The sequence below is a fragment of the Oreochromis aureus genome, linkage group 16, assembly GCF_013358895.1.
Source record: "Oreochromis aureus strain Israel breed Guangdong linkage group 16, ZZ_aureus, whole genome shotgun sequence".
NCBI classification, from domain to species: domain Eukaryota; kingdom Metazoa; phylum Chordata; class Actinopteri; order Cichliformes; family Cichlidae; genus Oreochromis; species Oreochromis aureus.
The window spans coordinates 6841453-6853430 of NC_052957.1; the positions used below are offsets into that span (position 1 = coordinate 6841453).

General features: G+C 40.6%; 1 protein-coding gene across 1 annotated transcript; it reads right to left on the reverse strand.

Moving 5' to 3' along the window:
• Positions 1–342: 342 nt before the first annotated feature.
• On the reverse strand, positions 343–11922 carry usp37 (ubiquitin specific peptidase 37). Its single transcript, XM_031726065.2, has 19 exons — positions 11772–11922; positions 10712–10934; positions 8310–8460; positions 7351–7439; positions 7148–7263; positions 6960–7037; positions 6645–6736; positions 6438–6531; positions 5414–5569; positions 5172–5303; positions 4897–5020; positions 3183–3430; positions 2985–3102; positions 2644–2723; positions 2337–2501; positions 1981–2034; positions 1698–1845; positions 1393–1612; positions 343–823 (listed from the first exon to the last, which is right to left on the reverse strand). The coding sequence occupies exons 2-19, from the start codon at positions 10883–10885 to the stop codon at positions 564–566; spliced, it is 2499 nt and encodes an 832-aa protein (XP_031581925.2). The 5' UTR covers positions 10886–10934; positions 11772–11922; the 3' UTR covers positions 343–563.
• Positions 11923–11978: the final 56 nt, after the last annotated feature.

The following is an 11978-nucleotide window of genomic DNA, read 5'->3' on the forward strand; positions in this document are numbered from 1 at the left end:
ACAGATCTGCAAATATCCAGTCAAATTTCTTTATTTAGTGGCTGCATTAAGTCTTATTTACATCGCCACACTGCTGCCAGCTGAGCGGGATCAACAGCAACCATCACAATACAAAAAATAGCTGAACACAGTTGGTCAAAGAAGCGTGTGCTGACGATTCCTGGGAGTAAATTGTATTTCTTACCTTGCAAGCTGAGCTCAGTGGCTCTCTTCAAATCATCGTCCTCTCTCATCTCCTGAGCTTCCTGTAGAGATGATGTCATAAGTTTTATTTTCCTGCATCAGGTCTGTTAGTTGGTGAAAGACTTCAGAGTAGTCAATGATATTTAAGGATCATGAGAGATCTACTGTAATCTAACAGCAAATGGAAGGTCATCATTACTGGAAGCAAGAAAAAAAATTGTTGTGAGCATCTAACACTGGTAGAACTGGTGCACCAAACTCAGGTGTTACATTGCATCATACAAAGGTCCATTTGGGTCAGAGGGATGTAAATGTAGCCATCCCTTCTGATGGGCTCCAACCATTCTCTCTTCAGTGCTGAAAGTAAGCACTTTTTCCATTTAGGTGCACCAAAGTGTCTCCACTGTGTTGAAATATGAAAACAGTTGAGCTGAAGATGTGTTAAATGCTACATAGTCTCTCTCTGGTCTTACATGCTCCTGGAGGCTCTGTGCCAAAGCCTGCTGCAGCTCCTGTTCTTCCCTCTCCTGATCCAGATTGTACTGCTGGACCCAGTCCAGCTCCCCCTGCTGCTGACCACTCTCTGGAGTTTGGTTCTCCTTGTTTTCATCCATGGTCAGGTCCAAGGAGTCCAGCACATCTACAAGAGTTCAACAAATACTCGAGTCAGCAAACCTGATACGTGAAGCTGTTTTTTTCTTTTCTTGGGTTTGTTGGTAACCCAGTTTTTATGTGAATGTAGAAACCCACAATCAATTTAAGCAGCATGTACTTTGAAGAGAATATGGAATGAAACATGAATGAGCCTTTCTTAGAAATGTCACACATAATAAAAACCTGATGCAGATCCTGTATAAAAAAAAAAAAAAAAAAAAAAAAAAAAAAACCCAGTCTATTGCAAGTTTAAGTACTCCAAGAAGTGAGCCTGATCACTTGGCAGCCTTCCTAAAATGCCCCTGGCCATTTATATGCAGCATGATCTTAATTAATTTTAACTTCAGTGGTCAGCAGAACAAAGAAACAAAAAAAACCCTGCATTTAAGTCCCAAAACTCAAATCTAACCACTCTCAAAGTTTGCAAACATTTTCCTAAAATAAAAACTTTGTTTCCCCTGAAAGTTGTACATCTACCATCATCTTTGCTGTTAAGAAATCTTGCAATAGATTTGAAACTCATACTGTCTCTGGTTAAATATCCCGTTAGAGTACCTGCAGGCTGTTTGCTATCTGCTTCCAGCAGATCTGCGTGATAGGCCAAGTCATGTGCATCTGTGTCCCCAAACCCGGTGTCCGGGCTGCTTGTCGGCTCATCATCCAGAGAAGGAGGTGCAGAGAGCCCGGCCTCTTGGCGACTAATCTCCAGCACTGCCGCCAGCATTTCATCATCATTGATGCCACTGAAGTCTGTTGAATCGATTGCTGCCCCCCTCTGAAAACACATTAAACTGTGTCACAACAGAAAACGCCAGAGGAGGCTGAATTCTGTTTGTTAAAGTGTAAAAGCGGATGCTCACCTCTTCAGCGCGATCATCGTCGTCAGGCAGACAGATACTCAGGCGTCGCTTGCGGCTCGCGCTCACCTTCCTGTTAGGCCCTTCTTCGCAGTCAGAGTCCACGAGGATGGAGGTACAGTTGGAGTTGGAAGTTTTCCCTACGATCCTTCTACACAAAGTCACATGTTCAGCAAATAAATTCGTAAGCCCAAACAGAAAACCCTTTAGTCAGATAACACATTGTTTAAAGAGGTTGTTAAAGCACAAAAGTCATTTTTTCCTCTGTAAGTGTCGCAGAACTTACCGAAGAGGACCTGTGGAAGAGTTGACCGACTGTGACGTTTTAAGTGTTCTGGACCTTTGAGAAAAACAAAGGCAAATAAAACTCTTGCTGTTATTGGAGATCTACTTCTAGGCTGATTGTTAAGTTTTACTTAAAGGAGCAATATTTGCATGTTTTCCCTTTAAATTGCAAACTAAATGCAGACTTTATTACATGTAGTCCTCTCTGGGGTATTAAACCAACATGAAAAATCATGGCTGCAGGCGATGTCAAAACATTGCCGATTGGCCTTTTAAAACTGAAATCACTTCAGCCATCTAATGTATTTACACAGAATTAAATTTGTATGCATATTAAAATGTTTTCTCCTATCTTACAAGGCAGCTTGGGGGCTCCAGCCAAGGCTGATGGGTGGTCTTGTAGATTCGGTGCAGTGGGGCAGCAAGGTCAGGTATCGGGGGATCAAGACCTGCTGACCCAGCTTGCTGTTTAGAGACAGCTGAGCGTTAAAGCTGTACCGTTTCAGGTGTAGGATAAGCACTCTGTGAAGACAAAGGTTTTTAGGCACTTAAATTCTTTTTATTCCATAAGTTGGTTATGCTTTCAATGTTTTCCGTATGTGCTGCATCTTTAGTGTTTATTGCGTGTCTTTACTGTGTGTGTGTTTAAACAGACTGTAGATACCTGGGTAGTTTACTGAATTTGTGCGTAACAGTCGCTGATTTCCCGTTGCACTTTTCACACGAATACTCAATTTCCTCCATCTGTAAAAAGAAAAAGTAACTAATTATATATGAAATTACATCCAGCTGTTGCTTGTTTGTCTCGTTGTGTGAAAGAAATTCTATTTTTTGTGTCTCCTCATGAAGGCTCTCTCAGTTTGTAAACTGCAAACTAAAATGCTACAGTGTTTTTTCTGCTTGAGCCTCATTGCGCATACTAAGCTAATAAGTGTACTCCTCTGATGCTGTTGGTCATTTATGATCCCAGATGGGGGCATAAGGATGACAGGACCAGTGACTCACCCTAAAAAACAGATCCAGGGAGTCCTGGATGGAACGAAGCGGCAAGGTCTTCTTTCTTCGCGGCAAGTCGATGGACAAGTCATTGAATTGTTCTCGCTTGGTCACCACCTCGCCACAGCTGCAACACAACAAAGAGGGAATCAAACACCTTTCACCTTCATCAAGAGTTCTGAATGATAAGCAGGAGACCAGCCTCACCCTTTACACGTGATGGTGTGCTGCACCTCAAACTCCATGTTGACTGCCACAGGGCAGGTGTAGATCCGCGAGGTGTCTGCCTCATCACCAGGCTCTGCTTTGACTGCCGATGACGTTGCCTCCAGACCATTCTCACCCACCACAGAAGACGATGAGGAGGCGGCGGCCTCGTTCGTTAAGCTCTTATTCATCTTCTCCACGTCGTCCTTCAGCTGGTCCAAACACTGACTCAAGAATTCATGAGCATCCTGAAAAACAAGAAACATGTAGGGGCTTAAAACAGGATTTTACTCACAGAAGGAGCCACTTTAAACCATAAGCCTGAAAGATTTAACTTTTTGTGTGTTTTTGTTTGTTTGGGGGTTTTTTGCCTGTCCTGGTCGGTACTTTAGCAATCAGAATTGTTGTCTGAAGAAAGATGCCCAACGGATTTACTTTTTTTAAGTGTAGAAAGTATGGCAATGCCATGTTGGTCTACTTGATTGATCTATATTATTATTGTTTATTTATTTATTTTATGTTAAGTTATTACAAATTGGACAGACAATTAGACAGAAAGAAAGACAGAAAGAGAGACAGAAAGAGAGAAAGAAGGGAAGGGGGGGGACAGTAAGAGACACTGAGAAAATGTGTTAGATCAGCTATTAAACAAAGAAAAAGAAAACAAACAACAAGAGAACAACAAAATACAGAGATCAAAGCAACAACCTAGATAACAACCTAGATAAGTTTAAGTAACAGTTAATGCTAAATATTGAATGTTATAAACAAAAAAAAACAAAGTTATGATGATGCACATCTATCACAAAACTATGAGCAGTCAGCCGATTTGCCCAGAATCATTCTTTAGGACGATAATAACCTCAAACACTGAATGGATTTTATTTCCTCTAATTAGATCTTTTTGTCCAAAGGCTATGTCTTACATCTTGTTTCAGACTGCATTAAACAGCGAATTAGTTTAGGCTTTCAGAAAAAGACCAACAGCGCAATACCGTGAAGAAAAAAGCAGAAATGGATGGGAAGGGGAAAAAAAAGATAATCGCTTTATCGTTTTATCCTCCTTTGAAAGCCAAAAATCATAATTTGAACCAGTGTGTCATCTCATATTTGCTTTACTTTTGCTTTGAATTTGAGACATTTTACTTTCTAAAGTCACTTTATTGCATTATAGTCAGCTTTTATTTAATTACATTATTATTGAATTGCTGAGCTCTGTACTGTATCACATGTTTCTACATGTTCTACTGTGTTTGATTTTTACTTATTTACCACTTTTAAAACACTTTCCTTTTTTAGCGTCTTTCACATAATTTTACCTCGCTGGACACTTGTTGGTCGTATTGTATTTTACTGCGCTACCCTACTACTAAAACATGCATACATGCATGCATGCATGCATACATGCATACATGCATACATACATACATATATATATGGTATTGTAGTCTGTGCTCAATTTTTAGCTGTGGCACCAGACAAAATTTTCAGCAAATACTTTATATCTTCAGAGTCTTCAGTCCAAACACACAGAGTAATAATTATCTTGAGCTGAAACTAGAATTGCAAATTGTCCTTCAGCAGGTATTCGGCAGGAAAAAGCAAACCTATATTACCTGTTTCATTTCTAAACTGTGCTCTTTACAACGTAAACCTTCTACTACTAAGAGTTATTCTCTACACTCATATACCTGAGTTTAAGTGGGAAACTTACATTCTGCATGTTTCCAGAGAAACGCTCTGCTGTGGAGGAGATGGCACTCTTTACTTTCCTCAAAAGGTCTTTCTTCGTCTCTGGACAGGCCACATCCTTCTTCACCATGAGGTGAGCAAATCGCCTGCACAGAGTGAAGACAGGACACTGATTATAACAAAGTTCATTTAAACTGCTTCCTGTGCCATTTAACACCTATGTTAAAAATGACAACAATCCAGAATATTGTTAACAATCAACTGTTACTATCAACCCATAATAATATAATACAGTACCTGAGCAAGGCATTGATGGGCAACTTCTTCCATGGGATGCTCTGCCTCAGCATGTCATTGGAGAAGGAGGGGAGACTGAAGAGGGACTGCAGGATGGCGTTCATGTAGCAGGTGTTACCCAGGTTGGAAAATCTTAAATGAATAACAAAAGTTTCAAAAACTGCTTGTTTTGATTTTTCCCTCGTTATTTGGTTTCATGGATCAAATGAGTTTCATATCAAGCAGAGCTGGCTTATCTGTACCCTTGCAGTGGAGCCTGAGGCTGTGCCAGGGTGGAGGGCCTCTGCTTGTTCCAGCCACCGTAGTCCAAGGAGGGTCGTACCTTCTTAAAGGGAGTGGAGTGGTTTGGGAGCATGAGGCTCCTCTTGGCTGTGGGGGTCTGTGCAGTACTGGATGGCCTGAGGAGATTTAAAAATCAATCACTGGATGAATAGAAATGTTCTCCCCTGTTATCACATGTGCCAAGGAGATGACTGGTTCCTTTCATCTGTTTTTAACTAATCAAAACCTGCCCAGGTTTGAAGCCAGCACTCTAAGCACCCACCATCGGTCTCTCTGTTAGCAGGAAGCTTGGAAAAGTCTGCAGGCAGGTGGGAAAGCTTGGCTCAACCTTGAAGTAATTCCCTTTTGAAATTAGATGTGGAACAGAAACTTTAGACCAGATTCTTTACTCTTCTAAGATTTCATTTCACATCTTCATAAATGTATATCTAAGTCAATCAAGAGAAATTGGGACACATAATTTTAATTCTAGGTTTAGATTTCTTTCTAATTACAGGAACATAACTCACGTTAGTATGGAAATCTCAAACAAGAACCAGATTATCAAGTATTCTAATAATCTTGAAATTATCTAAAAAATATTAACTAAAATACAGACAGTTAAGATCTTTAAAAAAAATAATCATGTTTATGTGATTATATTTTATGTTAAAATATTCATTTTCCCTTGCCTGGTAGGATATAATGCACTATCACATAGTGGCGATAATGCAGTTAGAAGCTGTTTGTAACCTTGAAACAAAACACGTGATGGCTACTAGCTACCAGGTATCAGCCCAGTAAAGCGGAAGATACTGTATAAATAGAAGAATCACAGAAAGCAAAAGCTAGCATGGAGGGCGGGTACTGTAGAAGTCATCTTCAAAGAACAGTTGAAAGGTTCTCATTAAATAAATATCAAATAGTATTTTTGTTTTTAAATTCTTGACCCTAGGTTCAAACTGCTCCTGCTTTGCATTTTAACTGAGCCATGAAGCAACTCACCTGTCCAGAAAAGAGTGGCTCTGGCTGTAGTCTTTAGTCACAGATCGGCTGCCGTAGAAAGATGATGGCTGAAGGGGAGTTGACCCAAGAGGAGCTACAGTTAAGGAGGCACATGAGAGTATCAGTGTCTGGGAAAAATTTGCATAGGCGGCTACGAGAATGCTGTGCAACTAGATTACAAAAAGGTGGTACTGCTGCTGGGCTTACCTGAGCTCCTGTTCTCCTCTGACTGCTTTAGCTTTTCTTTGCAGCTCAGAAGAAACTTCCTGGAGGAGGGGTCCGAAGTTGCCTTGTTGTTGCTGAAAAATATTTTTTTCTGGATGTTACTCAAATTCAGTAAAATAAAGTCTATCAATCAATCAAGGTTTCTATTTTGCGACCCACTGGTTACCAGTTACTGTTTTAATTATCTCGCCACAAGATTTGCAAAAAAACAAACAGGCAGTGGTTCAGACAAAAGGCTGCAGAGATAAGGTCATCCTATGAGTCACCAACAGCACTGCAATTCAGCGCTGATTATACCTCGAGGAGTCGTTTTCCTTTGGGTAGTCCTCATTGAGGTCGTTATCAGGAGTGAGGAGTCGCTTTCTCTTCTCGCTCCTGGGAAACCGAAACATTGAATAATTCACATGCCAAATGGGGCAGGATTAAACATTCCTAAATTAATTTAATTTATTCTGTGCGATACAGTCTAAAAATTCCCAGCGTGCCTGTTTTCAGACAGTCCCGTGCGAGTGGGAGTGGAGGCCGCTCTGCTCGGGCTGCCGAGAGGTTTTCTCGGTGTCGTGTCCTCCCGGCCTTCTGCGCTCTGTCGCCTCGGTGTCGTCTGAACACACCAGGAGGAATTAAGTTAAACACATGTACATTTGTCCACATGTGTTCAAGTTAAGATTGTTATTGCATTCTTGATCACCTGTCTCTCCCCGGACGGGTTGGCCTCATTTTTCACAGAGCGGTTCCCGAGCACACTGAAGTTGGCACTTCCAAGGGATGATTTTAAAACTGCAGCATAAACAAAAAGTTCAGGGGGAAAAAAAAGCATAAAAATGATTCCGTTACATTGTAGAGTCAGAATCGCTTCAAGTTAATCCATGTGCTTGAACTGAAAAGAAAAAAAAAGAAAGAAAAAAAATAACACTGCTGCATTGCCCTGATGTTAAGTTTGAAGCACATTAAGCCCTAAAGGCAAAACAAAGCATTCAGATCATAGATTTAAAAGCAGACTAACACAAACCATACTTCACAACAACCTGTTGCATAAGTCTTCATGACAGCTACAGATGTTTTGATTATTTAATAGGATAAAAATGAATCCTGTTCTTCAAGCAAACTGATGACATGCAGAGGTGCAAGGCAGCCCAGGTGGAGAAATTTTGTTTTTATACTTCGCAACTAATTTTATTTCTCTATCTGATAAGAAACCTATTCAATCAGATAGTTATTTGCGGTGAATGAAATACAATTACACTTTGAAGCACAACATCTGAAATTCAAGCACTTTTCAAACCTTGAAAAGACAATAAAATTCAAGCATTTGTAAGGATAAGGATTTCAAGCACCTGTACGAACCCTGTTACTGGCATTGGGTATCAATTAAATGTAAAACAAATAGATTAAATCACTAGTACGTCTGTTATCAACTAGTGACAATAGCAACAATTAGTCGACTGGTCAGCTAGACGCGCACATCACTACTTGAAACTCTGCATCAACTTGAGAAATATTAATATATTAACATGAAGATGCAGAGAAAAAGTTACCATTCTCTGCAGGAAGAGCATACAAGGATTAATTCCTAAAAAATTAAAAAAATCTTTGCAATTTTTGTTTGTTTGTTTGTTTTGTTTTTTTAATGTGCAGGGGTGTCATTACCTGGCTTTCCTTGCTTCAGCTTTTCAAGGTATTCTTTAGTCTTCTGAACCAAAGGTTGAGGCATCCTATCCAGCGTAATGACACTGTTATCCTTCAGAGTCAGGATGATGCGGTTGACATTCTGGCTAATATTTTTCACGTTCTGGTTCAGCTGAGAGCAAAGAACAGCAAATATTCAGATTCATGATGATTACTATTACATACAATAGTAATTAATACATTATCATTATTATTATCATCATCATCATCATCGTCGTCATCCTCCTCCTATCATACTTGTTGATAAAGTATACCTTTGAACAAACTGGCTCACAGTTCTATTAAAGTTCTATATGACAAACCTTACTCAATCAGCTATTACTTTCTTCGATAGGTCTTATATCATGCTATCTGAGGAGTGAGGTTCTTAGTGACTAGAGACTCAGAACACGTGAGTGTGATGACAAAGTTTGTTTTTGTATACTTCTCTTGCTCCAGACTCTTATACGTCTGTGTGGAAATTATAACAGTCCTGAGGGTTAGATTTGTTGCCTTTCCTAGCAATGGAGCAAGACAGATTCATTACAATGTTAGAGCCTCCAAGTTTTCCAGACTTCCCTACAAACTTCAGTTATATTGTGTCGGTAGGAGGGGGATCGAGAGAAGGCACACACACTTCCTTAAAGAAAGTAATAACAAACTTTGTGTGAATGGGTTAGTTTGAGTTTCTGATCTCTTAGACAAACTCCAGCCTCACTGTCTTAACTCTTTCCCCATCAAAACAACATTTGACAACCTCCCCTGCATCCATAAAGATGAGTTTTGACACCTTAGTATATGAATAAAGATGTGGTTTGCATAGGCAGAGACCACCCTCAATAACTTCCGATTTAAACCCAGGCATTTTGTTCCAAAGGCAGGCCTAAAATATAACAGAAATCGCTAATCTAATAAAAAGAGCATCAAAGGTTACTCCTAGTAGGGGGGAGTTAAACAGCAGCAGATGCTGTGGTCCTTGTCCTGCATGGCCTACTAGGCATGAACCAAATTATCTCCTGATGCAGGTCTGGGTCAGAGTGACCCACCAGGTCACAGCAGATCAGCAGAGCAGAATAAGGACTAAGATAGGAGTAGTTAAGTTGAACTGCAAAAACAAGAGGTTCACCAGTAGGGAAAAAGAGGACAGGAAGCTAGCCGTTTTAGCAGCAACTGAACTTTCAAAATAAGAGGACGGGTAATATTGACTATTAAAGTTATCAAGCTGTTTTTTCTGACAGAGGAGAAACTTCAAAGAAAGCAGAAAATATATAGTTGTTACTGTACATCAGTATGAGTGGGGAAAACTGCATGTGAAGTACATTTAAGACTTTCTAAAACCTGAAAACACACATAATTGCAGCACAAACTAGAGTTAATTTTAACTTGTACAACTAATTCAAGATTGACTGGGTGTCTATTATATTCTATTCTATTTGACTGCCATTTACGAATTACGTGCTTAATTATTCTTTTCAGACCCAATCACATCAGTCAGTCTGAAATATTTTAGTTCTGGAATATGGGATCATATAAAAGAAGTACAGGCATGGATTAAAAACACTTGACCTGAGGGCTGAACAAACCCTGGCATGTGCCATGGGTGAGATTATGTTTCTAATCCGGTTCATTCATGGCTTCAGTGCAGAGCTACTGCTCATTCATTGCATAATGCCTCAAAGCTGACAGCTTAGATTCTTCTAGTACTGACATGAATCAGACATGTAAGACTGATTTATAGGGTGCCATTTAACAAGTTTGTTCCTGTAATGCTTTAACAAGAAATACCATATTTTATTTTCCTCATTTAGCCATCCATTAGTAGGAGTCTTTTCAACCAAGAAAGCAACTCAAATATGTGTGTGTGTGTGTGTGTGTGTGTGTGTGTGTGTGTGTGTGTGTGTGTGGAGTTTCTTGCAGGATTATGAGGGTTCAGTGTCTTTTCCTCTGTTTTTAATCAGCTGTTTAATTTGCACGTCTGGTGCATTCTTACATTTTTTTATAACGTTCCTCTCGTCCAACACATTCACTCATACACACCAAAATAAGGCGGTGGCATGACTCACCCCAAGGAATCTTATTTTGACATGTGAATTGACCCAACAATCCCAAGAATAACAGGCAACCCACAGTACCTTCTGAGCCAGCTGACCCAGATAAAACAATACTCGATCTGGATGCAGTGGAAAAGGTTGCTAGATTATAATAAAAAAGACCATCAAAATCGAAATCAGTACCTCTTAGGACATTAACAAAAAAATAACAATAATAAAGACCAATGTGAAAGTAAGACATTATATTTGGGGTCTTCTAAACAAGCCATCAACTACTGTTGATTTAATTAAGGCAGAAATAAATATGAGGGGAGAAAAGTAGCAGTAAAATACCTGGAAAGTTTTGGAAGCTCCTCCACAGTTGAATCTCAGGCAGAGGTTAACTTTATTGTCCTTTTCCAATATCTCAAACGTTCCTTCTTTCCACCTGGTGGTGCCCAGGTCCAGACTGGTGAAACGGATCTTCACAGCCCCACCGCTGGAGAGTTTGGGCACTACAGTTGCCATGGCTTGCTATCCCGTTGGTGCACTTGGGAGACTGGGACTCAAACTAATCCTAAAAAAGACAAATTGGATCCGCTGTCACACAATCTGAGCATATTATATTTATAACAACTGAATGTGTTCAGCAGGAGCAGTTTAAACGAATGGTCAGGTATGAGTTCTGAAGTTGATTACTCTAGTTTAATACTGCAGGAAAGTAATGAGCTTAACGAACAGAAGCAGCCACTAAAATGAACATAGCACCTCTTCTTGTAATAACACTAACATCACTTGTAACCGTCTCGGTGAAAGCAACTTCAAAGTTTCCGATGCTAAGCTCAGATAACGAGAGCAGGCAACCCACGTTGTCAAAGTCACAAGAAAGTACAAACCATCCAAAACAAGCTGACAGGAGTCAGCGCAGCATCTCGCAGCAGAAAAGCGGACAGCACGCTCGCCATGCATTTCTGACAAATAAAACAGCTTTTTTGGCTGCGTGTGGCAGCTCGCGCCTTGTGATTTTCTTTGCTAGCAGCTTCAATAAAAGCCCATGTTTGCATCTGCCATCAAACTAGCCAAACTAACGGCCACTCTGAGTCGCGGCACCCAACGATTGGTACGTGCACAACAACACGGGATGTTCCCTCTTAGCTCAAGGCATCGATGCTCCCACAGAATTACCTGTTCAAACCGGTAACGCCAAGAAAAGGTGATAGCCAAAAGTTAAAAAGCCCCTTTGGGTGCGGATAATGTCGTATGCTCGTCCGCAGCCCCTGAATGGGATGGAGGAGGCCGACGTTAGCACCTCGGCTAACAGGCTAACGGACGCTAGCTAACTGGCTAATTTGCTAGTCTGTAATTTGGTGATGAAAAGCGTATCGCGTTGCGATTACACCGAGCGGGTACTTACCTATCGATGACGAGAGCTTGTCTTCAAACTTCTAAAAATCCGGTGTCGCTTCTGTAGCTGCTGAGCAGGCAGAAAGTTTGTTTTGCCGGCATTCACCTGCTCTCCGGTGCTGTTGACAGCAGAGCAGCACACGACGCGTCGCTGAGCTGCGCGATGATGGCGGGAATGTGAAAATTTACAACGGAAGTAATGACCGAGGATCTTCAT

Coding starts and splice junctions, on each gene's coding strand:
- usp37 (XM_031726065.2), bottom strand. CDS start 10,885: ATGGCAACTGTAGTGCCCAAACTCTCCAGCGGTGGGGCTGTGAAGATC. Junction 8,461..10,711: donor GAGCTTCCAAAACTTTCCAG/GTATTTTACTGC, acceptor CTTTGCTCTCAG/CTGAACCAGAACGTGAAAAA. Junction 5,570..6,437: donor AGCCACTCTTTTCTGGACAG/GTGAGTTGCTTC, acceptor AAATCTCCTCAG/GCCATCCAGTACTGCACAGA.